This window comes from Leopardus geoffroyi, chromosome E1 (genome assembly GCF_018350155.1).
Source record: "Leopardus geoffroyi isolate Oge1 chromosome E1, O.geoffroyi_Oge1_pat1.0, whole genome shotgun sequence".
Taxonomy (NCBI): domain Eukaryota; kingdom Metazoa; phylum Chordata; class Mammalia; order Carnivora; family Felidae; genus Leopardus; species Leopardus geoffroyi.
Genome location: NC_059330.1, coordinates 9,058,169 through 9,085,839, shown reverse-complemented (window position 1 = coordinate 9,085,839; position 27,671 = coordinate 9,058,169). Strand labels below are relative to the sequence as shown.

Sequence of the window (27,671 nt, the reverse complement as noted above, 5' to 3'; positions counted from 1 at the left end):
ATAACCTCACCGGATATCAGCTATCGCTGCTTCAAAGAACAGACTCATGGATGCACACTTCCAAGCCAAAGCTGACGTTGCTTAGAGAACTGTCAGATTTCCGGGATTCTGTTTTTTTGTTTTTTGTTTTTGTTTTGTTTTTTTTGTCTGGAAGCAGATTACTTCATGAGATCAGACTGTTAACCGACGATTCAGTGGAGGACAAAGAGTTAGTTGAGGAGGAATGAATGACCTGTTAGATGAAATATATTTGTGATTATCTGTTTAGAGCATTTTGGTAATTTAAAAAATATTCTATCTGATAGACATATGAGGAAGCCCTTTCTCTTCTTGATCTGTTTCTAACGCTCAATTTAGTAGACTGTGCCTTTGCAAATGGAAATAAAATATCCCTTCAAGTGTGAAAATTTAAAGCTTAAATGGGATTTTGTTCTCATTATCACTCAGAATTAAGGAGCATATACTTTTATGGAGTCTATTTTCTTTCCATAACAATGCAGTTATTTGTATAGAGTAACTACAAAAAGCATTTGTCCTCCTTTTTACCAAGATAAAACTGAACAAATCAATTATGCAAATACAGCTTTGGAGTTATATTTAAGAATCTATACTGCTCAGCCATGAGCAGTCCACCATTAAGGAAGAATGTTTTATTTCATATATAGAATCAATACCTAGAGAAGCTGTCTAGGAAATGTCTATGGTACCTATGCTATGGCTTTCAAGATCCCAGCCCTACAAGTCGAAAAGAAGGTCACTCTCCGGTAGAACAGGAGCTGTAACAGACCTGGGGAACCGCAAAAGGAGAGCAATTCATCCATATTTACAGGTATTACAGGTGGAACTTGGTGGAGATGAATCCATTGGGTTTAGTTTTCTAGCCCTGGAACAGAAGAACAAATAAAAGCAATCTTAAAAAAAATCTCCAGGGGCACCTGGGTGGCTCAGTCGGTTAAGCATCTGACTTCGCCTCAGGTCATGATCTCACGGTTTGCGGGTTCGAGCCCTGCGTTGGGCTCTGTGCTGACAGCTCAGAGCCTGGACCCTGCTTCCGATTCTGTCTCCCTCTCTCTCTGCCTCTCCCTTACTCACTCTGTCTCTCTTTCTCTCTCAAAAATAAACAAACATTTAAAAACATTAGAAAAATCTCTAGAATGATGGAAACCATTGAGGATGGAACCCCAAATTCCTTATAAAGTCTCCAGTGAGAAATGTGTTTTCTGGCCTTAGTAGTTCCTCAGAACCAGATGGCCTGAGACTTGGTGGCATCATAACAAAGTGCCCTATAGCTGTACCATGTAAATGAAGCCAAGTAACAAAACCACAATGAATCTGTTTTTTTTTTTTTTTTTTTTAATAAAAAAAAAAAATCTGTAGAGAACATCTATGAACACAGGGCAGACTGTTAAGAAAATTTTATCCAAAACTTGGAAACAAGGCAAAAGTCTGGTTACATGTGAACGTCAAAATGCAACTTTATCTGAAAAGCCCATTTAAAGGTGATTTGGCTCTTCAGGGGGCGCCTGGATGGCTCAGTTGGTTGAATGTCTGACTTTGGCTCAGGTCATGATCTTGAGGTTGGTGAGATCAAGCCGCACATTGGGCTCACTGCTGTCAGTGCAGAGCCCGCTTCAGATCCTCTGTCCCCCTTTCTCTCTGTCCCTCACCTGCTCATGCTCTCTCTCTCTCTCAAAAATAAATAAACATTAAAAAAAGAAAAGGCTATCTGACTACTTGGGGTAGTATAACTTTGTTTGACTTACTATTTACTATTGATTAGGGCCTAACTCTGTGAAGCCATTTGCTGCCCTGTTAAAAACAAAAGCAAAACCCTTGATAAGTTGCAAAGGATTTCTACTTGGTAGAAAAGATGACCTCAGAGTTTGTGGTTTTATTGCCCTGTACGACACTGGCCAGTTTTGTATCTCATTTAGCAAGCTTATCCCAACATGCTTTCCTTCACTGACCGTTTATACACTGTCTCTGGTATGCATCTTTGAACGAGCATTATTAGCCAGGTAGTTCCCTCATTAATGAGTGCAATAAATCTTCGTCACAGGCCTACTATAGAACAGTCATACTTGTAACTTAAAAACAAAAAATTTAACATATCCTGTCTCCCAGGCGGAAGAAAAGAGCAAAACGTAATGCTTCTGTTTCTGTACTGGATAACGTACACCAGTTTTGTTCCAAGAGTGGGATAATAAAAATACAAATAATGTCTAAAGGAGTGTGTGTGTATCTGTACCTTTAAGAGCCCTTAATCATAGCTTTGAAACCTAGACGAGCAATGGAAGAACATGAATAACCCTACTCAGAAGGGTGGGACAGGGAGAAAGGTTAATCTAGAGTCACTGTCTCTTTCCCACATTACCGCTGCACAACCTCTGAACTTGCTCCTGGCCATCAATTTCACCCCTCTCCAGTGCATTCGCCACACCACAGTCATGGGAATCTCTCACATATGAACTCTCACTTGCTAAACATAGCAAGTGAAAGCCTCTTCCCTCCCTTCCATATCCATACTCCAGAATCAACTCCAAATGAACTTACAAGACCCTTCAAGATCTGCCTGTTAATGATCACTACGTCCTCAGTTACCACCAGTGCTACTCTTCGTCTCTAAGCTCTAGGCACAACGTGCTAAACCACACATAGTTCCTGAAATACGCCATTCTCTACCTCCCACATGGCTCCCTCTGCCTGCAATGTCATGCCTTCCCACGTAACTTCTTCAGCATGTGATTCCCTTTCCTTGAGATTCAGCTATGGTGACATCTTCCTGGCTTTTTGGATGCCAACTTCTCTGACCAAGAAAGGCTGGGTCTCTTACACACTCTTATCACACCACATTGTGATCGCTTGTTGACTTGGCCAAGTCTCTTAGCTAAAAGCAGAGTCTGTGTCTGACTCCTCATTTTATCCCTGACACCTAGCACATACTAGGCCTAGCATATAGTACCTGGCACCTAGAACAGTTGCTCCAAAGTCCTTGCTGAACAATCCTGGGTGTAGATATTGGGAGCAATGGTAAAAGATAGGAGACCAAAGGCTCAATGAACATGGGGAAGTGAGCAGGGAGTCAGAGATGGCAGCAAAAGGTAAGAAATGCTACATAGTCAGAGGCTCAGAGAAGGTGTTTACATATGAGGGGTGATGAGGAAGGCTTAAAACACACAAGGATGCCATGCCACCTTCTACTAATCCTACAACGAGTGGAGAGTAGGAGAGTGGGCTTCCTTTCCAGGAAAGTGTTGCAAAGGAGATAGTTTTTCCTGGTCCTCACTTGAGGTTGGATTGGGGTACATGACCTGTCCAGGGAAATAAAACGTGAGTGGAAATGAAATGTGTCAGTGCAAGACCCTTTAGATCCTTTCTCTCCTTCTAGCATGGCAAAAGCAGGGTTTGAGATGATGGCTGCTTCATCGGCTTGGCTTTCTGAATGATTATAATGAGGAGAACCTTCCTGCCAGCCCACACTGAATAGGTCACACAAGCAAGCATCGAGAATGGGTGTTCTAGTGAGTAGGCGAAAACAATGATACTGCTGTGGTTTGCTAACCTCACAATCCAGTTATACGATGGGGAGGGGGGGAATCGGGGAGAGCTTTCTCTGATCTCAATGCAGGGGGACAATATCACATACCACATCCTCTCTCTCTCTTCTTAGCATTCCTACTGCTTGAGAGTATCTGGAAGTAGATGTAGTCAGTCTCCACCCCCACCAGGTAAACCTTAGATTTCCCTCTCCCTCAGTTGTGCCTGTCACATACGATAGAATGGGACTTAAGCTGAGTTGTTACGTATACATGGCTCTAAATATAAAAGGAGACGTAATTAAGAACTTACAAACTAAGAGGCTAAAATCCACTTAAATCTGTCCTTTTCTGTGGGGCATGAAAGATTTTTGTTTCAATATTTATGTCCACGTGTACATGAGGTCCTTTGAAATAAGATCCCTGGAGGTAAAAAGCCAAGTTCTTCCACCCTTCTGAGATGCCATAAATTTGAGGGAAACTACAGATCCCGAAGAGGACAGATCCATGTTCACACTACTTGTTTTCTCGCTCTACCTCCTTCCAGGTCTATAGTAGGCATAATGCCCTCATCCTGTACTTAGTAAGTTAAGTCCATGTCCCTGGATTGGGTGGGCCTAGATCCTAAGATAGTGGATTTTATTTTCTGCTCAGCACACATTCCCTTCTCCCCTTCTGGTAACAGAGACCTTGTGGGAAACCCATGCTACCATTTTGGATAAGGCTAAATTCCACCCTACCTCACCCCATGTCAGAATACCCAATTCTTTTGGCCATAGTGATTGGTTCAATGGGTTCGTGATCCAAGCCATTCAATCATAATCTACCTTGCAACTTTGAATGGCCCCATAGACAATAAAATATTTTCTTCGGCGTCAACAGCTGCCAGGGGAACTCAAGCCAAAAGCTGCCAATGGCCATCTCTGCCATTCTGTCTGCCTGAGAATAAAACGAATCTGGAGCACGATCTGATGACATCTTTGAACTCCTGGATGCAGTCATATCTTAAGTTATGTCTAGCCCTTAAACTCAAAAGGTAGTCCTTTTGTTTATGCTTGCTTCAAATGGGTTTTCACTGATTAGAGTCCTGGGTAGTTCAGTAGGTTTAAGTCACTATAACATGAGTTGCATGGGTCATAAAATTGGGAATTGAGTTCAACTCCACGTAAAATAACCACATTTTTGCTATGGCAAAAGTAACATATCACCTCGGGAACATAACTATTGATGAGCAAAGACTCTTTGCCAACCCACGAAAGACAGATAGGACAAGTTAGCATTAAAAATTGGCACTCTGGGGGTGCCTGGGTGGCTCAGGTCCATGCAGACAGCTCGGAGCCTGGAGCCTGCTTTGGATTCTCTGTCTTCCTCTGTCTGTCCCTCCCCTGCTTGTGCTCTCTCTCAAAAATAAATAAACATTAAAAAAAAAAAAAAAAGAACTGGCACTCTGGGGGCACATGGGCAGCTCAGTTGGTTAAGCATCTGACTCTTGATTTCAGCTAAGGTCATGATCACATAGTTCATGGGATCAAGCCCCAAGTAGGTCTCTGTACTGACACCATGGAGCCTGCTTGGGATTCTATCTCAAAATAATAAACTTTTTTTTTTTTTTTTTTTTTTTTAAACAGAATTGGCAGGGCACTTGGGTGCCTCAGTTGGTTGGGCATCTGACTTCGGTTCAGGTCACAATCTCAAAGTTTGTGGGTTCGAGCCCCACATCGGGCTGGGTGCTGACAGCTCAGAGCCTGGAGCCTGCTTCAGATTCTGTGTCTCCCTCTCTCTCTGCTCCTCCTCCACTCATGCTCTGCCTCTGTCTCTCAAAAATAAACAAACATTAAACAAAACAAAACAAAACAAAACACCAGAATTGGCACTCTGGTGAGAAGTCCATGCTTACTGTATATATACCAGAGCCTGACATCAAAGAATAGACCATTTTCATAACAATGTAACTCCGCAACACGTTTATAGCTTACAAAGCATTTTCACATATTCAACCCTCACAGAAATCCTATGAAGTCAATGTTGTAAATGTTTTTAGGTTTTGGCCTTTTTTTATCAGTGTGCCACTGATCTTTGAAGAACAGCTCTTTTGGGGACACAGACGGAGACTTGTTCATACTGAAGGTTGCTACCAATTGCAGTGGACCTGTTTGTTTTACCATCCTTGGATTTCTCTTAGGGAAGCAGCCCTTTCCCACTGCAGTGCAAGTTGAGTGGGATGGGCCTCACCCTCCCCTGCTCCGCGATTTTACAGGGACTTGGACTGCTCAATGACAAGATCGCAATTCAAAGCAGCAAATGGCTCGGTGATCAATCAGCATGATCTCAAGCAAAGCCAAGAAGTAGCCTTGTGGATTTTGCCGGAGCTATTTAGAAAGAAGTATTCCTCTTGGGATTGCAAATGTTTCGAACCATACTAACTTGGGATTTCCAGTAGATGTATTTGTCATCACCGGAGAAGACAGAATATAGCCCACACAGGAAAAAACAAAACGAAACAAAACAAAAACAAACAAACAAAAAAAAAAACAGCAGAGATGGAAGTCTTTGACCAAGCAATGCCTGAGTCTCTGGTTTCAACCCTTCAATTCTCCAGACATGTGAACTTTTCTGACATGGTAGTAACGTTTATGGGTGAATTGGCAGGAGTGGGGGAGAGTAAGTATGCACATTTTATGTACAGTCTACTCAATCTAAGGGCAGACTATCTGCTTTATGGACTAACAGAGGCTACCACTGTGAAAAATGTAAAGAACAATTCAATGAAAACATCTGATTTTTTGAGGGCGTTAATTGGAACTAGAAGGTAATCCACAGATGTCATTTTATATGTATTACCAGAGGGGCACACGCTTTCCCCTTGCCAATAAAGCCTATGGTGAGAGATAGCTCATGTGGTTCTGGATTCCAAGACTGCCCTGTTGGGGCCTAAAAAGGTAAAGGAAAGGACAAAGCAGGGACAAAGAGCTTCCTGTTGAGTCCTGTTGCAATATTAAAAAGTAAAAACTCACCTAGGAAAACAAAGTTATTAGAAACTTTCAACAGACAATTGAACCGGTTAATTGCCAATGAATTTGAGTACTGTTTGGTGTTCTTATACAGTACTATTGTTTTTATTCTTTGGGTGGTTACACTCTCCTCCCAAAAGCCAGACATAGTTTAAGATTTATGCTAAATCGGTCTATCTGATCTTGTCTAGTTGTAACTGTACTTTCTATAGGTACTCTTGCTAAATGAGTGGTCCCTTTTTTCTCCATTACCCCCTGCTAAGTGAGTGGAGCCTGCACTTGGCTTGAGGACTCAACACCAGTTGGTAGAAACGACCTTTCCCTACTCTTTAACCTTCTTGCAGATCCATGGGCCGTGGAGGGAATTCCCCCATCCCGTCTGACAAGTGGTGGAGCCCAGATGAACAATTAGAAGCGTGATCGGTTTCCTGAAGGATTTTACGGTAGGTCTTTCTTTGCCTCTTAAAATATGCTTAAATTAGGAAAACTTCGAAGCAATTTACAAAAGTTTCTGACAATATATATATATAAACAACATCTTTATTGACAGTGGACTGGTAAGAGCAGTCAATTTGGTTTTATACGTAACCAAAAACACTTGAAAAATGGAACATTAAAACTTCCAACAATCACACTGGAGTACAAACAACACAGGTCGAACATCGAGCATAAACAGAACAAATACTGAAATGTAAAGGATCAGAGTTCTCAGCAAAACGAACTTAGAGCACGTCTCTCAATGCTGTTGAAACTGTAAATGGATTACAAACTTGAGTCTTTGGAATTGTCAGATAGTTCCCAGTAGAGTGGTATGCAGAAGGGAAAAAAGCAGGTTCCCCAAGGTCTCAAGGAGGCTCTGTAGGGAGCAGCACCAGATGGAAGGAAGAATAGAGAAGCCCCTTCTCTACGATGAGCTAGACAGTAGGATGGTCACAGTTCTTGACCGGTAAACAAGAGGTGTCAGATACATTCATTCTTAAGTAATTTCTGCTTGACTGATGCTTAGCCACTTACCATATAGACTGAGTTTTTATCTCCCCAAATTTATCTTGAAACCTAATCCCCAGAGTGATAGTATTAGGAGGTGGGGTCTTTGGAAGGTCATGAGGGCAGAATTCTTCTGAATAGGGTTAGTGCCCTTAGAAAAGAGGCCCCAGAGAGACCTCTTGCCCTTTTACCAGAAAACACAGCAAAAAGATGGTTGTCCCAGAACCAGGAAGGAGGCCCTCGCCGGACACTGAATGTGCTGAGGCCTTGATCTTGGACTTCCCAGTCTCCAGGACTGTGAGAATGTTGTTTACAAGCCACTCAGTCTACGGCGAGTTATTTGGTTAGCAGCCCAAATGGACTGACATTTCATTAAAAAGAAAAAAAAAAGTAAATATATATATACACACATATATATATACATATGCGTATATACGCACATATATATACATACGTGTCTATATATATTTACAAACATACATATACATATAGAGGTTTCCCACATAATTTATCGTGTGCCAGGTCTTTTACATGCATTCTTATCTAATCCTCACAATCTTATGAGAGAAGGATGACTTATTCCCATTTTACAGATAAAGACACTGAGACTCAGTAAGGTCACATAAATGCTAAGTGAAGGTGGCAGAATTTAATCCCAACTTTGAAAATCCCACGTGGGTCTTATTTTGTTAGTCAAATTTGGGCCCCCAAATTATGACCTTATTTTCACTCAAGTGTTGGGCACGCTGAGAAATATTAGGCATTTTAGGCTTGTGGGGGACATACAATCTCTACGGCAACTCCTTGACTCTGCCGTTGTAGCACCAACAAACATAAACAAATGAGTGTGGTCAAGATCCAACTAAGCCTTGTGTTTGGAGAAATAGGCAGAAGGCTGGACTTGGTCCATGGGTCCAGGCCACAGTCTGTCAGTTCCTACTTTAGACCATGAATATGGAGCACTGAGGTGGTGAAAGGATTAAGCGCCTTTCCCTTGTTCCTGTGCCAGCCCCCTATTCTGACCTCTCAGACCTTGAGCCTTCCCACCAGCCTCCACCCTTTCAACGTATCTTTTGTTCTTTCCAAAACCTCCTTTCCAGCCCTTTTGGCCCCATATCCTATTGTTTTGACTTTCATTGCTGCTGGATTTAACTCCTTCGTCCTTAACCATCTTGTTTGCTCTCCACTATCACTTCTTTAAACTCTATTCCTCTACTTTTTTTCAATAATACAACAAAGGTTTACAGAGAAGGAATTACAGTAACAAGGACAGGGTGGAGAAGGCAAGAGCTCGGACTGGTTGCTGAAATGTTCATAAAGGATAGAAGTTAGAAGAGAAAAGAAATCTGTCACTACTTTCCTTCTACCTTTTCTATAATTTTCTTGTCATACAATAGAGTAACAATAAAAACTGACATTTGCATAGCGTTTGGCTAAATATTTATTTCAACTTTTGCTTTTCCAATCCCACTGCTGGTTTTTGGTCACCCAAGTAACTTATGTTATCATTGTGGTTTCATGTCTTTTCTACCTTCTTTAAAAAAAAATTTTTTTTTAATGTATGTTTATTTTTGAGACAACGCGAGAGACAGAGTGCAAGCAGCAGAGGGGCAGACAGAGGGAGACACAGAATCCGAAGCGGGCTCCAGGCTCTGAGCCGTCAGCCCAGAGCCCGACGCGGGGCTCGAACTCACGAACCGTGAGATCGTGACCTGAGCTGAAGCCGGACGCTTAACCGACTGAGCCACTCAGGCACCCCTCTACCTTCTTTAGGGCTCTGGGATGTAGCAAAGACCAACACACATGTAGGGAGAACAGTAATAACAACAAAAAGTGTGGACAGACTTTTAAGAGCCAGAGAAATGGCAACCTCTTCTTCATGGAGGGAGGCTGCTTATCCTCCAATGAGTCACTGCCTGGTGAACTAATTTCCATATCTGATAGGAAGGTGTGTCCTTGTGTCTCACAGTTGCTCCAATTATTCCTCTTGACTGGGACCCTAAATATAATAACACATCGAACTCATCAACTTTTCAGACCCAGGGGCCTTTTCTCAATGCGACATAGTTTACAGAAAGCAACATCCCAGGGGCCTTTTCTCAATGCGACATAGTTTACAGAAAGCAGAATAATGTAAAGAAATGAAATCTTCACGTGAGTATAAAAACAAACAAACAAACAAACCAGGATTCCTTCAATGCCAAAGATGAGAAAAGAGGCATTTGACTGAGAACTACAGTTAAGAGGTTGACCCATTCTCAACTTCAGGGTAGTTCCAATGAAGTAGAAAAAGAAGATCTACACAGTAGAGGGTGACAATTATCTAAACTGATGACCAGCATAATCTTAAATGAATGTGACTTGGAACCTGCTGTAAATACATTCTATTTATGTGCATCAAATGAGACAGTAGCCTTTGGGGCAAGGAGAGGATCCAAAGCATATTTCAACTTTTAACCTTTAAATTTTATAGCTAATATAAAAGAAATGACTCTCTCTGGAGAAATGACACTGCCTGTATTATCTGGAGATCTACTTTGGATCCAAAGAGGAACAACTCTGTGCCTTCCTGATGATAAAGATATGGGTCCTCTGCCGAAGTTAACAAACAAGAATTTCCGTACAGAATGAGAAGCTATAAACAGGGCTTTGATGTGACAAAGAGAGGGAGGACCCAGATCTCACCACAATCACATTGCTATCCACTCCCAAGGATTTCTTGAATTTCCACAAAAGGGTATTTGGTGGGGGTAGGGGGGAAGGGGATCAAAATTTGAGATCCCTAGCTAGAAGCTTTCATACTGATTCAATCAGTAGATAGAAGGAACATTCTGTTTATGGCTCAAAACTATGTATTATGCAAGTAAAATCAGATGCATACACGATTGGTCCTCCAGCAGCATTTTATGGGTATTCCACCTAAATGCTCAGGTATTTAACACAGTGATAAAACCAACTTACATTTCTTCACATTCAGTAATTTTTCAGAGTTGCTCTTCAGTATGAATTCTTTGATGTCTGATGAGGGATGAACTGCACTTAAAGCTTTTCCCACATTCGTCACATCTGTAAGGCTTCTCTCCAGTATGAGTTCTCTGGTGTTGAATAAGAGCTGATGAATGAATGAAGGCTTTCCCACATTCATTACATTTGTACGGTTTCTTTCCAATATGAATTCTTTGATGTTTAGCAAAATTTGAGCTCCGGCTGAAGGTTTTCCCACATTCGTTACACTCATAGGGTTTCTCTCCAGTATGGATTCTCTGATGCTGAACAAGATGTGTGCTCTGACTAAAGGTTTTTCCACATTCGCTACATTCATATGGCTTTTCTCCAGTATGAACTCTCTGATGTTTAGTAAGGGATGAGCAGTGGCTAAAGGCTTTCCCACATTCCTGACATTTGTAGGGTTTCTCTCCAGTATGAGTTCTTTGATGTTTAATAAGAGCTGAGGAATGAATGAAAGCTTTATCACATTCATTACATTCATACGGCTTCACTCCAGTATGAATCAACTGATGCTGTACCAGATGTGTACTTCGATTAAAACCTTTTCCGCATTCATTGCATTCATACGGTCTCTCCCCAATGTGAATTCTCTGATGTATCGCGAGGGATGAGCTTTCTGTGAAGGCCTTCTTGCATTCACTGCATTCAAAGAGAATTCTGGTATGAGTTCTCTGATGTTTAGTTAAATTAGCTCTGTGGCTAAAAGATTTCCCACATTCATTACAGCTATAGGGTTTCTCTCCAGTATGGACTCTCTGGTGTCGAATAAGCACTGAATGGTAAGTGAAGAGCTCCCCGCAATCGTTACATTTATGAGGTTTTTTCTCTTTATAGGTTCTTTGCTTTTTCATTAAGTTTGTTTTCGGTTTCAACCTTTTTCCAAGTGTATGGAAGGCATAGGATTCTTTGGGAACTCGGTCTTGAGTGAGAAGAACAGACTTCTGACCAAAGTTTTTCCAATATACGTCATGCTCATGAGCTCCTTCTTCGGGGAGTGAATTCACATGGGTGAACATTTCTCTCAAGGGTCTCTCCTGATTTCCTTGCTGATTCTCTAACCAATTTTCACATTCAAGAGTTGTTTCCAAGCTGGAGTCATAGACACCATTTCCTGTCAGTCTGTCTATTACTGTGGCTTGGCATGATTCTTCTTTGGAAATATCTTGCGCTGAAGTTGAATCTTTGCCCTCGGGTTTAGCCTCCAGGTCTGAAAGAAATTGGAAATGCAAATTTCCTTCGTTTTCAGTGCTCAACAAAAAGCAGTTCTGTAATAGCTAATGAAGATGAAACAAATGCATGCTTTCGAGGAGTAGGTGGATTTGACTTTCATAAGATGATTTGCAAAGAGAAGCAAATGAAAGGAAACAAATGCACAGATGTGGAGAGAATGAGGAGATCTTATCTAGGACAGTCAAAAGGGGATAAAGATGACCAGAAATACAGGAGAAGGAGAGATTCAGATGGAGCAATACATCACTGGATGAGCAGGTACTGAGCACACTAGATCAGCAGAGGGGAGAAACAAATTCTTACTGAACATCGACTTCTGTAATAAATACACGGTTATCACTTTAGTGTAGAGGACGGTCATGACGTCTAGGTTTCCAGACATCCAGTCCCACTCGTGTCCAAATATGTGTCCCATTTCCAGTCTAATCTTCCCTAACAATGCTTTTATAATACACCTCTGATCAAAAATCTATGATCGCCCAAAGATATAATGGCAAATATATGAAATTATACTTACACAAGACTCCTCATTATAACACTAGTTGACACAGCAAAAGAACTAGTTGACACAGCAAAAGACTGGTAAATCTTAATATCCTACCTATACAACAGAGAACTCATTAAACACATGATGATGTAGACATACAACTGGAAAATCTTAATATTCTATTGTAGAGAACTCATTAAATACGCTATGATGTAGACATAAAATGGAGTACTAGGCAACTTTTTAAAAAGTCAGAAAGGTTTTCCATATATAGGTATGAAGTTCTCTCCAGGATAGAGTAAATAATTTTTTAAAAAACCCAGCAGGCTGCAAGTAAGGGTGTATAGTTTGCTACTTTTTGTGTAGGAAAAAAGGGGGGGGGGTAGGGAGATACAAATATACATACATATTTAGTTATATCTTCAAAAACCAAGGACAGATTAATGAAATACTAGTAAAAATGGTTGCTTATGGGGAAAGTATCAGAATAGAAGAGGGCAGGGATGGAAGCTAGATCTCTTTAAATATATTAGAATTTTTATATCCAATATAAAACTACTTCATAAAGCTAAAATAATTTAAAGAGTGTGGGTCAAAGTAATAGATTGGTCAATCAAACAGGAGAGCAACTTCCAAAAGAGTCAAGGATGTGCGGCTAAAAACAATACAAAGGTGATACTTCAGTCAGTCAGTAAAAGGTAATTTGTTTTCCAACAAATGGTGCTATGACAACTGATTAAACATTTAGAAGAAAATTAAGTTAAGGGCGCCTGGGTGGATCAGGTGGTTAAGTGTCCGACTTTGGCTCAGGTCGTGATCTCACAGCTCATGGGTTTGAGCCCGGCATCAGGTTCTGTGCTGACAGCTCAGAGCCTGAAGCCTGCTTCAGATTCTGTCTCCCTCTTTCTCTGCCCCTCCTCCCCTGCTTACGCTTTCTCTCTCAAAAAGAAACATTAAAAAATTTTTTTTTAAGTTATGATTTAAAAAATAATTGTATGATGTAATGTCTCAATACTCAGAAGATCTGCATAATTCGATGAACCACTATTTTCGAAAAGATCAGTAGATTTTAACAAGAATACGAAAAATTCATGGGTCTGATTTCAGATACCACATTGTATCTCATCTTTAAGAAACTACCGCTTGTCCAGTTTCAGTGTGGATCAGAACAGCCACACTTATCTGAAAACACCTATAAAATACTCCTCTCTTTTCCAACTATATATTGGAGTGAGGCTGGATTTCTTTCACACAAATCAACCAGAACAACATATCACAACAAACTGCATTCAGAAGCAGAAGAATACAGATTTACAAAAATGTAAAACAGTGTGTTTTCAGTACTTTTTTTTTTTTTGCAGCAAATAGTTGTTTTCATAAAAATTATATCATTTGCATTAACATGTAATGGGTTTATAATTGCTTTTTTACATAAAAATTTTTTTAGTATTTATTTTTGAGAGAGACAGAGCGCAAGTGAGGGGAGGGACAGAGAGAGAGGGAGACACAGAATCCGAAGCAGGCTCCAGGCTCCGAGCTGTCAGCACAGAGCCCGATGCGGGGCTCGAACTCACGAACTGTGAGATCATGACCTGAGCTGAGTTGGATGCTTAACCAACAGAGCCACCCAGGCGTCCCTTTTTTTTTTGATTTTAGAGACAGAGACAGAGACAGAGAGAGAGAGAGTGCACATGAGTGGGGGAGACGGGCAGAGGGAGAGAGAGAGTCTTAAACAGGCTCCACACTCGGCACGGAGCCCGACATGGGGCTCAATCCCATGACCCTGGAAAATCAAGAGCTAGTCAACTGACTGAGCCCCCCAGGTGCCCATGTAATTATTTTTTTCCTATTATTATTTTTTTAATGTTTATTTACTTTTGATAGAGATAGAGTGTGGGGGGGGAGGGGATGCAGACAGAGAAGGAGATACAGAATCTTAAGCAGGCTCCAGGCTCCGAGCTATCAGCACAGAGCCTAATGTGGGGCTCAAACCCAAAAACCGTGAGATCGTGACCTGAGCTGAAGTCAGACGCTTAACCCACTGAGCCACCGAAGTGCCCCTATTTTTTTTCCCTAAAAGTTTATTTATTTTGAGAGAGACAGAGACAGAGTGTGAGTGGGGGAGGGGCAGAGAGAGAGCAAGAGAGAGAGAGAGAGAATCCCAAGCAGGCTCTGCCCTGCCTGCTGCGTAGGGCCTGATGCGGGGCTTGAACTCACGAAACCGTGAGATCATGACCTAAGCCAAAACCAAGAGTGGAACGCTTAACTGACTGAGCCACCCAGGCGTCCCCTGTTTTTGTTATTTTTAAATGAATAACTTAATAGTTTAAATTGCTTTCAGTTTCATTTCTAATACAGGAAGTATTGATAAATATAAACCACATAAACAAAAGCTCGTGAGGGTCCTCAATAATCTTAAACTGGATCCTTTCACGCCAGAGTACCTAAGAACTGCTAAGAGTACAGAAACAGGGAGAGTACGTGTGAGATAAGGTTGGAATGACGACGAAAAGCCAGACTTTACAAGACTTTCTCGACCTCAAGGATTTTGATTGTTTTCTAAGAGCAACAGGAAGACACTTCAATGTTTCAAGCAAAAAGATGACACCATCAGATCTGTATTTTGAAAACATCACTCTCACTGTAATATAAAGAATGGTGGGGGGCGCCTGGGTGGCGCAGTCGGTTAAGCGTCCGACTTCAGCCGGGTCACGATCTCGCGGTCCGTGAGTTCGAGCCCCACGTCAAGCTCTGGGCTGATGGCTCAGAGCCTGGAGCCTGTTTCCGATTCTGTGTCCCTCTCTCTCTCTGCCCCTCCCCCGTTCATGCTCTGTGTCTCTCTGTCCCAAAAATAAATAAACGTTAAATACAAAAAAAAAAAAAAAAAAAAAAAAAAAAAAAAAGAATGGTGGAAATCTATGGGGGCAAAGGTAGAACTGAGATTATCTGGGTAGTCCAGGCAAACAAAAGGGAGACGGAGGGAGGCTAAGAATGAAGAAATATTTACAATAAAATTAGATCAATGCACTGACAAATTGGAAAAGGGGAGAGAGGGAAGGGTAGAAACCGTTCACAGATTTCTGGCTTGTGCAATTTGATAAGACAGCGGGTGTCGTTAAGACAATGATTGGAAAAGGATTCTCCTGGGTGGATGGAGAATTTGGGCATATATCAGGCAACCAGTTTCAAACATGCTGTATTGAGGCATCTTTAACAAAAGCAAATAAAGACATCAAATAGTTACACAAATGTTTAGAACAGTTGGCCCAAAGAGAGGTCTAGGCTGGAAATACAAATTTGGGATTCATCTAGATAGTGATGATCATTTGGTTGTGGGAGAAAATAGAGGCTGCAAACAGGCGACCAGTGGGACAAATCTGACCCTCAGACTTACTGTATTTGGCCCACCCTATTTATACAGATTTTTTAAAGTTTTATGTATTTATTTTTAGAGAGAGAGAGAGAGAGAGAGAGAGAGAGAGGGAGGGAGGGGCAGAGAGAAAGACAGAGAGAGAGAATCCCAAGCAAGCTCCAGACTGTCAGCACAGACCCTAACAAGCGGGGATTGAACTCACAAACTGCAAGATCACGACTTGAGTCAAAATCAAGAGTTGGATTGACTTTAAATTCTTTTTAAATGTTTTTATTTATTTTTGAGAGAGAGAGAGAGAGCACAAGCATGGGAAGGACAGAGAGAGAGAGAGGGAGTCACAGAATCTGAAGCAAGCTCCAGGCTCCGAGCTGTCAGCACGGAGCCCAAAATGGGGCTCATACGTGTAAACCACAAGATCATGACCTGAGCTAAAGTCGAACACCTAACTGACTGAGCCACCTAGGCGCCCCAAGAGTTCGATAGACTTTTTTTTAATGTTTTATTTACTTTTGAGAGAGAGCAAGCGAGCACAAGTGAGCAGGGGAGGGGCAGAGAGAGAGGTAGACACAGAATTCCAAACAGGCTCCAGGCTCTGACCTGTCAGCACAGAGCCCAACGTGGGGCTTGAACTCACAAACCCTGAGATCATGACCTGAGCTGAAGACGGATGTTTAACCAACTGAGCCACCTAGGTGCCCCAAGAGTTGGATTGATCTTTTTTTTAATGTTTTATTTACTTTTGAGAGAGAGAGAGAGAGCAGGGGAGGGGCAGAGAGAGAGGGAGACACAGAATCTGAAGAAGGGTCTAGGCTCTGAGCTGTCAGCACAGAGCTTGACTCAGGGCTCGAACTCCCAAATCGCGAGATCATGACCCGAACCGAAGTCGGACGCTTAACCAACTGAGCCACCCAGGTTCCCCAAGAGTTGGATTGATTTTAACCGACTGAGCCACCCAAGCACAACAGAGAGAGATCCTTCCAAGCACAAATCAAAAATTGGAAAATTTAGGAGCACCTGGGTGGCTCAGTCAGTTAAACATCTGACTTCAGCTCGGGTCGTGGTCTCAAGGCTCATGGGTTCGAGCCCCTCATCAGGCTCTGCGCTGACAGCTCAGAGCCTGGAGCCTGCTTTGCATTCTGTGTCTCCCCCCCCCCCCCAACTCTGCCCCTCCCCTGCTTATTCCATCTCAAAGATAAATAAACTTAAAAAAAACTGGAATATTTAGAAGATTGTAATACATTAAATTTGTACATTAAAAAGCACCCAAAACTGAAGAACAAAACCTAGAAAAAACGTCTGACAAGGATTAAATGCCTCATGTATGAAGAGTTCTTGTAGCTCATTTAGAAAATGGCAAGATCTCCTGTAAAAAAAAGGGAGAAGGGTTACAAATAAGCAAGGCTCAAAAAGTGACATGCCGGGGCGCCTGGGTGGCGCAGTCGGTTAAGCGTCCGACTTCAGCCAGGTCACGATCTCGCGGTCCGTGAGTTCGAGCCCCGCGTCGGGCTCTGGGCTGATGGCTCAGAGCCTGGAGCCTGTTTCCGATTCTGTGTCTCCCTCTCTCTCTGCCCCTCCCCCGTTCATGCCCTGTCTCTCTCTGTCCCAAAAATAAATAAACGTTGAAAAAAAAAAAATTAAAAAAAAAAAAAAAGAAAAAAAAAAAGTGACATGCCTACATGGGGAAAAGATGAATCTATAATCACAGGGGAAGATTTTAGAACTCTCAGTATTCCAAAGAATAAGAGGATTTAAAAAAGGATATTAAGACAAGATTTCCTTTTGGAGATATACGCACTATCAAGTATAATTAAAATAATTATTGTGATAATTAAAACATATTATTGCAGCATGGACAGATAAGTAAGACCAGAGAGCCTAGAAACAGACCCAAGTATATATGGGACCAGAGTTTACCAGAGTTAGGGTTACAAATCTGTGACAAAATATAGATTTGTCAATAAAAAGATGCTGAATTATCAGTTTTAAACATGGAAAAAGAGAAAAGTAGTTCCTATTTCACACAGTATGCAAACCCCGAGTATCTACCCGCAAGGTAAAACTTAAACATTTTAGAATAAAGTACAGATTATCTTCCTGGCGCTGGAATAAGAAGACAATTCCGAAAAAGCATAAAGTATATTAAAAAAAAATAAAAGACAGGGCACCTGGGTGGCTCAGTTGGTTAAGTGCCTGAGGCTTGATTTCGGCTTAAGTTACGATCTCGTGGTTTGTGAGTTTGAGCTCCACGGCTGGCTCCGTGCTGACAGCGTGGAGCCTGCTTGGGATTCCCTTTCTCTCCCTCACTCTCTGCACCCCTCCCTCAAAATAAGTAAATAAACCTAAAAAAAAGATAAATCTATTAACATTAAAATTTTAAAATTCTGCACGCGTAAGACACCATAAAATAGAATAAGCCGCAGAGAAAAAGAACCAATGTTTTTTTTCTCACTGATTCGTAATGGTACCTGTCATATATTAGTATCTGAAATATGTAAAGAACTCCAACAAATCAAGAAAAAGGTGTGAATGGCCCAATTTCCAACAAAAAAATAAGCAAAGAATGTAAGTAGGTAATTTACAAAAGAGGAAACCCGAGTAGCTAATGAAACATATGAATTACTAAAACTCGTAACCAGAGGACCATAAATTAAAAAACATGAAATTTCATTTCACACCCATCAGACTGACACAAATTACTACATCTGATAGCATCACCTGTTGGCCCGGATGAAGGTAGGACCTTGGCAGTTCCTAACGAAGCCAAACATGTGATACTTGAAGATTCAGTCCATCTTATCCTGGTTACGTACCTAAACCAAATCTCAAGACGAATATAAAGACTCAATAAAAGGATGATCATTGCAACTCTCTTAGTAACAGCAGAGAAATTAAACTGTTCAGTTCACTTACATAACGGACTTACTCCACGGCAGTTAAAATGAACACAATTCACATGTATTAACATAGGTACTATCAAAATACAGTGTGAAGCTGTAAAATAATTGATTACAAAATAAAAAGTACAACATAATACTGTGCACACATAATTATTACTATTTTTTTTTTTTTTTTTTTACCTTAGGGAGAGAGAGAGAGTGTGGGCGGGGGAGAGGGACAGAGTAGGAGAGAGGAAACACTCAACAGAGCCTGACACGGGGCTGGATCCCATGACCCTGGGATCGTGACCTAAACCAAAGTCAAGACTGAGACGCTTAACTGACTGAGCCACCCAGGCACCCCTACAATTGTTCTTTGACGTGTGTATATGTATATGTGTGAGTAACTACACACACACACACACACACACACTAGAATGATTCACCCCAACTAGTTACTTCTAGGGACAGAGCAAATAAAAGGACTTTAAATCTGTCCCATTTTTTACTTCTTAAAAAGATATCACACCCCTGGAAGAATGGCTAAAATGAAGCCGACAGACAATATTAAGTGCTGGTGAGGATGTGGGGCAACTCACATCCTCTGCTACTGGGAGGGTAACTATAATTAAGACAACGACTCTGGAAGCCTAACATGGTGCCATCTACCAAAATACCGGCCCCAGGATCCAACAATTCCACCTGTGTGTTTGTCCAACAGAAATGCATATACCGACATACCTTGTTTCATTCCACTTAATTGTGCTTTGCACATACTGCCTTGTGTTCTGCTTTTTACAGATGGAAGGTTTGTAGCAACCCTGCATCAAACAAGTACATCAACGCCATTTTTCCAGCAGCATTTGCCCACTTGGTGCCTCTGGGTCACATTTTGGTAATTCTTGCGGTATTTCAAACTTTTTCATTAGTACTGTATTTGTTATGGCGATCTGCGATCAGTGATTACGGTTTGCTGAAGGCTCATATGACGGGAGTTTTAGACAACATTTGTTAATTAAGGTATGCGTGTTGTTTGGTTTTTAGACATAATGCTATTGTACCCTGTAGCGTAATATAAACATAGCTTTTACATGCAACGGGAAACCCAAAAATTCATTTCACTTCCTCTACTGCAACACTTGCTTTACTCTGGTGGTCTGGAACCAAACCCACAGTATCTCCAAGGCATGCCTGCATGGGTTCACCGGAAGACATGTAAAAGAATATACAAGGCAGTCTTCTTCATTTAGCCCCAACCTGGAAACTACCCACACGCCCATCTCAAGAGAACGGATAAACTGGTATATTGACATAATGAAAGATGGCGCAACAAAGACAATGAACTGTAAGTACATGCGAGAACATGGATGTATCTCACGGTCACGTTCAGTGAAGAAAGCCGGACGTTGGAATATACAATAGGATTCTGTCTAAATGAAGTTCAAGAACAAGTTCTATGGTGTTAGAAGTTGGGATAAGGTCACCCTTGGAAGGAATGAAGGGACAAGGGTGCTTCCGGGCTGGTGAGGTTGCTTCTTGATCTGGGCAGTAGTTACATGAACGTGTTCATTTGCGAAAATTCGAAGAACTGTACAGTTATGATATTTTTATTTTGCATTGCAAAATAAAGAAACAAAGGCAAAAGAAGCAAAGTACTGGCATATGTTTGGTTTTGACAGTGAACACGTGTTATTTTATTTTCTCAACTTTTATATTATTTAAAAAGCTGTATAATTTAAAATAAGATATTAAAAAATAAAAGCGCGTAGGTATTGCCAGTATTCTTTTTTAAGCACGGAAAAGTGTCACTTTTTCGCTGTCCTGTGGTGTTACTGTTTCTGAAGACTCCCATGCATCTGACTCACCTGAATAGCTGCTTTTGGGGGCTTTTCTCTCAAGCATCAATGGTTCTTTTCCGCTCTCCAAACTGTAGTTCTCAGATTTGGAAACTGGAAGCCCTGCTCACAGAAAGAAAGAGAGAAAGAGAGAACGAGAGGAAGGAAGGAGGGGGAGGGAAAGGGAAAGGGAAAGAAAGAACAACAACAAAAAGAAACAGGACTTAACTATTTGTGATGGGCACAAAGGTCTATTCTAGAGCACAGTCCCAACCCCTTAATCTACAAAGATAGGATATTAAAAGAAGATCAGAAATAAGGGAGGATGGACCTTGAATGGAACTCAAAATATCTGCAGCAAGAGTCTGGGTCTGGTAAGTTTACATGCACTGGAAAAGGCAAATGTATCTGCCGGTCAAAAAGAAGAGAATTTCTCAGGGCACCTGGCTGGCTGGCTCAGTGGGGAGAGCCCATGACTCTTGATCTGAGGGTCATGAGTTCAAGCCCCACGTTGGGTGTAGCGCTTACTTAAAAAGGAAGAAGACAATTTCTCTTTATTTTTCTATTGAGGAAGTTCCAGAGAGACACCGCAGGTGAGTCCTTAGCTTAGGGAAGAGGTAGAGAAAGTGGGACCTCAGTGGCAGCACCAAAAAGTTGTGCCCCGTGGCGACTAGAGTTTTTGTCTCCTTTTTAATAGTTTTCCCCTTTCTTCCTTCTTCACTTATCAGAACCCACTTTCTTAGGGAATTTATTACACAAGCACAAAATTAATTCAAGGCAAAAAGTATTAAATTAGAAAATGATGGCAGCAAATTACTGATACAAATAGAACTTCTGAATGTTCATGTGTAAATATCACTGGGAGAAGATAACATAGTTCCTTCTACCCCCGAAAGAACACATACATGTGGGAGTACCCATTCGCACATTCCCACACCCACACACGCTTCGCGGAAGTGAGCGTAAGATCCACACTGGCCAGGGGCGCCTGGGTGGCGCAGTCGGTTGAGCGTCCGACTTCAGCCAGGTCACGATCTCGCGGTCCGTGAGTTCGAGGTCCGTGAGTTCGAGCCCCGCGTCGGGCTCTGGGCTGATGGCTCAGAGCCTGGAGCCTGTTTCTGATTCTGTGTCTCCCTCTCTCTCTGCCCCTCCCCCGTTCATGCTCTGTCTCTCTCTGTCCCAAAAATAGATAAACGTTGAAAAAAAAAAATTAAAAAAAAAAGATCCACACTGGCCAGAGAGTAATTTCTCTCTCTGAGAGACTTATGCCACCTTAGAGCTGCCGATGGCCACCTTTGCCACATGGGGAGAGCCTAAGAATAAAGCTAATATAGGGCAAAGCAAGCCACGTGATTAAAACAAAATAAAGGAGATATCTGACAATATTTATAATTTCCTGAACCAAGATTCTTATGCCCTTTAAGTTAGTGTGAAATAGGTTTCTGTCATTTGAATCCAAAGAATTTTGATATAAAACAAGCACAGACATTTCACCAAGAACCAAGGGCAGAAATAGATTTTCTCTGGGCCCAAAGGGATCAATACTTCATGATTTCTGAATGCAAAAGTGAATGCTTTGTTAAGCTATTTCACTTTCAATAAAGTAATGACGTCCCCAAAGCAGATTCGAGTCACAATGAGAACCCATCCTTACAAAGCGACACCAGGTTCCTATAGTTCTCCAGCATCACCTCCCTTTGGGCAGGATCCAGCTTCCCCCACTCCTCTGGGGTAAAGTCCATGGCCACATCCTTGAATGTCACTGATGCCTAAGACACAAACATACTTTTGTTCACATCTTTCACTCAACAGACTCAATTTCACCCCCCAATTTCTGATGGCCCTAGAGTAGATGTGTAAAATACATACATGAGGGGAATGGTTGTGATAAATGACAAGCCTTGTCATGTATTCAAATTCAGAATACTCCAAAGTCACTGGGTATCACCTATGTCCTGGATTCAATATGAGAACCGAAAGAAGACAGACTGTGGTTTTTCCATTGAGACCACAGTTCTTCTGGGAAATGAAGAGCTGAAACATGAACCAGTGAGTCAACAATGCAATTCGGCAAAGTAAACAAAAAAAGAGCAGAGGAAAAATGATGCATGTCTGCATAATTCTCCTGGTGAGTCCTCAATAAAAACTCAAAAGAATTAACCTAGCCAATCAGAAGATGAATTGAAATGCAAAACTTGCAAAGGAAGAAGTTATGGAATGAAAAGATTGGCAAAAGGCACCAAATCCAGGTAGGCATGGAATTTAAGGCAAAAAGCATTAAATTGGAAACTACCAGCAACAAACTGAAGGCACAGATATAACTTATAAACGTTGTAAATATCATAGGATTAAGTTTATATAACACAAAATATATAAAAGCTGTAATAAATTATTACAAGTGAGATAAATGTTAACTTTCAGAGAATCTGAATGGAGAGTATATGAAAACTCTTTTTACAACATTTCTTTAAGTCTAAAATTATTTCAAAATAACATTTCCAAAGTGGAAATGATCTGAGATTTAAATAACAAGAATTAAAAAAAAATAACAAGAATCGTCCTTGAAAAATAAAATGAAATATAAAAAAATCATTAGGTAGCCACTAAACAGACAAGATATTATGAGTAAAAAATGAACTTGGTCCTATAATTTGCATATATATATATAGCTGAAATGACACTCAACGGGAATTAATTTCCAGATTAAAAGAAAAAAAAAAAACCCAGAAAAATGCCAACTATTGCACAAAAGGCAGGAAACAATACAAAAGAACAAAGCATAGCAAACAGAATTATAAAAATCACGTGGTAAAAATGTGAAACATAACAAGTAATTAATATGAATTAGTTAATTTACCTCATAAAAAGGTGGGGTTTTTTTGTTTTTGTTTTTTTTAAATGTTGCATCCTCTTTACAGAAAGGGCTCTCAAAAAAAAAAAAAAAAAAAATCCAAAGTTGGGATGAGAGGGAAGTGAAATATACATCACACTGTTATCCTCAGTAGGGAGAAGTGGGGGACTGAATGGGAGGAAGTAATATTACCTTTATCTTTATAAATGTCTGTGCTGTTCACCTGGTTACAGCGAGCAAGAATTAAAACTTTAATGTTTTAAGAAATCTAGTAAGTTAAAGACAAAAAATAGCCCAGGAAAATTCTAGTAAGAAAGTTGCAAAGTTGGCATCAAGCAAAATCTAATGCATTGCAAAAGACAGTCTTTAAAAAAAAAAAAATTCCATAAAAGGTTTAATCCACCCAGAAGCGGTAACAGTCCTGAATCCATTATCAAAGTGTTGAAATATAGAAAGCGCTCACCTTTCCCTTGGTACCTATACCCCGATTTTCCTCTGGCTGCTATGCTTGGCTACTTTTAGTATAGTTCAGGTGGTATTAATTCCATCCCTGACTCATGGGTGGGACATGTATTTATAAGGGTGTGTGCAGGTATATCCCCTAGGTCTAACCAATTGGAAAATTACCACCAGATCTGGCCAATAAAGGTGCCAGAATGTGCCTAGTGCCCCTTAAGGAGTTAATTCCAGGACTTGGGCTGGAACGAGTAGGAGAGAAAATGCTTTTTTTTCCTCTGGTCTTCAACACGGGAAGATGTAAGCCTAAATACGTTAGGAGCCAGCACTAGGAAAAAAAAGTCTGCTTGACAGCAAAACCCAATGAGAGAGGGAAAAAAAGGTCACTGAAATGGACAGAGTAAGTTCTAATAATAATACTGTTTGAACTCCATACCACGCTTGGATGTTTCACTTATGTTAGTCAATAACTCTTTTTGCTTAAGCCAGTTTTGAGTTTTCATGAGCTGCATCTTAGAACTTCTTGACTAATACACGCTTTGAGATTCATGTAAGGCAGTGGAGAAACCAAGGGAGACAAGCAAGTATATAGAAGGATCGTGAGAAGGGGTGCTCAGCCCGAAGAGCGTGTGACTCTTGATCTCGGGGTAGTGTGTTCGAGACCCATGTTTGGTGTAGAGATTGCTTAGATAAATAAAAAACTAAAAAACTTTAAGAAAAAAAAAAAAAGGATCCTGAGAAGTCACTTTTCAAACAGTACGAATGTGCCAGTGTCTACTTTTTTGCTTCGGATTATAGTAGCAAAAAGAAAAGGCTAATTGAGGTATGCCACACACATCATGGGGAGCTCTGTCTTCTCCCCAACTTTTCAAAATACAAATAGTTAAGAGACTAATACACTGTTTGCCCACACAGTCCAACCACCACTCGAATTCAACAATTCTTAGTATTTTCCCTCGGGAAGGGGGGCGGATCGGGAAGTAAGCTGCAGACGTAACACTTCACCTCTAAAATACTTCAACATTCATCAATTTGGAGGGCTGGATTCTAATTCTTTAAATTAAGCCTTCAGGGGCGCCTGGGTGGCTCAGTCAGTTAAGTGTCTGACTTCAGCTCAGGTCATGATCTCGCGGTCTGTGAGTTCAAGCCCCGCGTCAGGCTCTGTGCTGATGGCTCAGAGCCTGGAGCCTGTTTCAGATTCTGTGTCTCCCTCTCTCTCTCACCCTCCCCCGTTCCTGCTCTGTCTCTCTCTGTCTCAAAAATAAATAAACGTTAAAAAATTAAAAAAAAAAATAAAAAATAAATTAAGCCTTCAAGGGGTGCCTGGGTGGCTCAGTCCATTGAGCAACTGACCTTGACTCAGGTCATGATCTCACGGTGGGGCTCTGTGCTGTCAGCTCGGAGCCTGGAGCCTGTTTCGGATTCTCTGTCTCCCTCTCTCTCTCTCTCTGTCCCTACCCCGCTCACACTTTGTCTCTCTCTCTCTCTCAGATATAAATAAACGTTTAAAAATAAGTTCCCTAAGTTACCAAGCACAGAAAGAGCATAAACAGTCCAAGAAGGACAATGCTCTTCCTATGCCTGTTGAATGACAATAAATACTAGCTGGAGAGGGTACCCGGGGTAAGTAAAAGACATTTTCTACGGAGTGCATTAGATACCCAAGCAGTCTCTTAGAACTGGGACCCAGCTCTCTACTTGAGCTCTAGCGGACAACGAAAGCCCACCCTAAAAACAAGGGGGTACGTGTGTACTCTGAGAAATCAGGTGGCGTTTTCTTTTCTTTTTTTTTTTTTTAGGCAGCGTTTTCAATAATCGGGAGGGACTCCCACTCACCTGGGATCTAGCTGTGAGTCGCAGAGCTGCCACTTCCCCCTCTTCTGTGCTCCGCTCTTGGGAAAGGGGAGCATCCTGGGAAGACAGAGCTAAGGGCAAGAAAGCGGTGATGATGGGGCCTGGATCCATCTTGTGACTCGGATCAGCCAAATTCCACCCCCCCCTCCCACCATACGAATGAAGCTCCCTACCAGCACCGTAACAGAAGGGAGCCCCAAACAACCCAGTATCCCAGCGTCACGGCCAATGTCCAGAAGCACTGCTACAATTGTAACACATTCTGCAAGATGGCACTCTCTGATCTCAAAAGCAAAATAAGTCCGTTTGATCCCTGAGCCGAACGTCCCTATCAGAAAAACAGACTCAACCGGTTTTCAAAAAGCATCCTGCAAGCTTACTGAAAACCGGAGACTGCTGTATCCCATCTCCAAATAATTATCGTTAGTTGAGTCTGCGGTGCGATCTAGAAATCTAACAAGCACCCGGGCATGTAATTCTGATGTAGGAAGCCAAACTTCAACAAAGACTGTTCTAGTAGCACTGTAAGTCAGTCACGGACTTCTAGGCCTGTTTTCTCCTGTATAACACAAAAATCACTTGCTTTTTGAAATCATAGGGCTGTTGTCCAGACAAAAAGGCATAAAAGGTATGGGAAATACTTTGGCAAGCAAAAAACTAAGTTCTCAGACCGATGATTGAGGCTAGGATGGCATAATCATCTGGGAAGAAGAAGGTGGGAGAAAAAGTAATCGAGGCTATGTTCACGCCTTAGAAGCTAACATTCCGCTCGGACTTTGGGGGTGGCTTTGAAGGGTCCATTGTGCTCCCAGCTGGAGAGGAAAGGGGGATGGATCCCACACCAAGCCCTCCCTGCTCACTCAAAGAGGCCATCCGTCCCCCAGACAAAGGAGACGGACAACACTCTCAACCAAGAGCCACCTCCTGTGAGGCCAACTGACTTCCCTTCAGGAGGAAGGAATTTGGCCCTTCCACAACACAAGTTCAATACTTCTGCAACTCTCACCTCTCTTCTCGTGCACATCGGTCTCCATGATCACCACCTGCTCCCGGTTCCAATCTCCCCCGCCAGTTCAGACTTCTCCGGGCCGAACAGTGAGAAGCCTCCGTGGCCTCGTCGTCCTCCCTCCTGCCTTCCCTCGGGGGGCTCCGCTGAAAGGTTTCGATCTGGTCGGGTCGGGTTTCTTCCTCACTCTCGAGCCTGGCTCGGTGCCGCGAGGCTGGAACCTGGAAACCCGGGGAGAGCATCCCTGAGGCTGGGTGCCAGGTGCCTGTCCCTGCAGCTTGCAGCTGTCCCTGGGGGCACCGAGCGGCTGCACGGGTCCAGCCAAGGTAGCAGGCGCGGACAAACCCCGCCGCGCTCCGGCCTCTCCCCGAAGCCCCGCGCCTGCCCCGCGCCCCGCCCGTCGTGCCCCCGCCCGCACCGCGCTCGCACCCGCGTCCCGGGGAGGCGGCACCGCGGGAGGGATTCGGGCCGGAGCGCGAAGGGATGGGGCTCATGGTCCTCCCTCGAGGCCCCTTCCACAAACGCGCACTCCAGCCCCGACTCGGCACGAAAGGATGCCCCAGGGGCCACCATCTAGGCTGGGCGGAGAAGAGCGGCAAGCGAGCGTCCAACTCACCTCCCATCCCGGGCCTGACAAAGGCTACGAACTTCTTGGGCCAGCTCGGAGTCGCGCATGCGTAAGAAGGAGCGGGGGCAAGGCTGGCAGGCCTCAGCCAGCCCCGGAACTACGAATCCCAGAAGCCTCTGGGCGCTGCCAGACTCCTTTTCTCAGCAGGTGGGAGCACACGTGGCGCGGCTGGGAGACTCGAAGGAGCTGTGGGCTCCTTTCCTCTCGCGAGAGTATCGGGCCGCAACGCTTGTGTCGGATTCACCCCGGGGAGAGCTCGGACGCAGAGAGACTGAGCCGTGTCGGCGGGTACCCGCGCTTTGTCTCGTCGTGGGACCGCCGCGCAGTGCTTAGGGCCGCTGAGGACTTCAACCCTGACGACTCAGCTGTCAGATTATATGAGGGCATGTGGCTTTCCCCGTATTTTTGTCCTCCCAAACTCCTCCTTTGCCTTCAAACAATGTGAAAGGTGTATTTGGGGGAACAGCGGGTTGTATCCCCAAACCGCTGTTCGTGCAAACATAGACGGCTTGTGATGCAGAACACTGACTTC

The 27,671-nt window shown here is 42.5% G+C and overlaps 1 protein-coding gene across 5 annotated transcripts; it reads right to left on the bottom strand.

The window, feature by feature from the left end:
• Positions 1–132: 132 nt before the first annotated feature.
• ZNF286A (zinc finger protein 286A) lies at positions 133–27,244 on the bottom strand. 5 transcript variants are annotated; one of them, XR_006714709.1, is made up of 8 exons: positions 27,128–27,244; positions 26,512–26,732; positions 25,488–25,576; positions 21,999–22,113; positions 20,375–20,467; positions 10,496–11,750; positions 708–883; positions 133–232 (listed from the first exon to the last, which is right to left on the bottom strand). XR_006714709.1 is itself a non-coding variant. In XM_045487447.1 (6 exons), exons 2-6 carry the CDS (start codon positions 26,537–26,539, stop codon positions 10,519–10,521), a joined length of 1,557 nt encoding a protein of 518 aa, XP_045343403.1. In that variant the 5' UTR covers positions 26,540–26,732; positions 27,128–27,243; the 3' UTR covers positions 10,420–10,518. The 5 variants fall into 5 exon arrangements, 4 of the variants coding, with proteins under 4 accessions (XP_045343403.1, XP_045343404.1, XP_045343406.1 ...); XM_045487447.1 differs by lacking the exons at positions 133–232; positions 708–883 and having other exon boundaries at positions 10,420–11,750; positions 27,128–27,243; XM_045487448.1 differs by lacking the exons at positions 133–232; positions 708–883; positions 27,128–27,244 and adding an exon at positions 26,941–27,064 and having other exon boundaries at positions 10,420–11,750.
• Between the last annotated feature and the right edge of the window lie 427 nt (positions 27,245–27,671).

Excerpts from the sequence above, each read along its gene's own strand:
- ZNF286A (XM_045487447.1), bottom strand. The coding sequence starts at position 26,539 with ATGGAGACCGATGTGCACGAGAAGAGAG. Across the intron at positions 22,114-25,487 it reads GACTCACAGCTAGATCCCAG|GCATCAGTGACATTCAAGGA; the intron begins GTGAGTGGGAGT and ends TTTGTGTCTTAG. Across the intron at positions 11,751-20,374 it reads CCCCAAAAGCAGCTATTCAG|ACCTGGAGGCTAAACCCGAG; the intron begins GTGAGTCAGATG and ends AATTTCTTTCAG.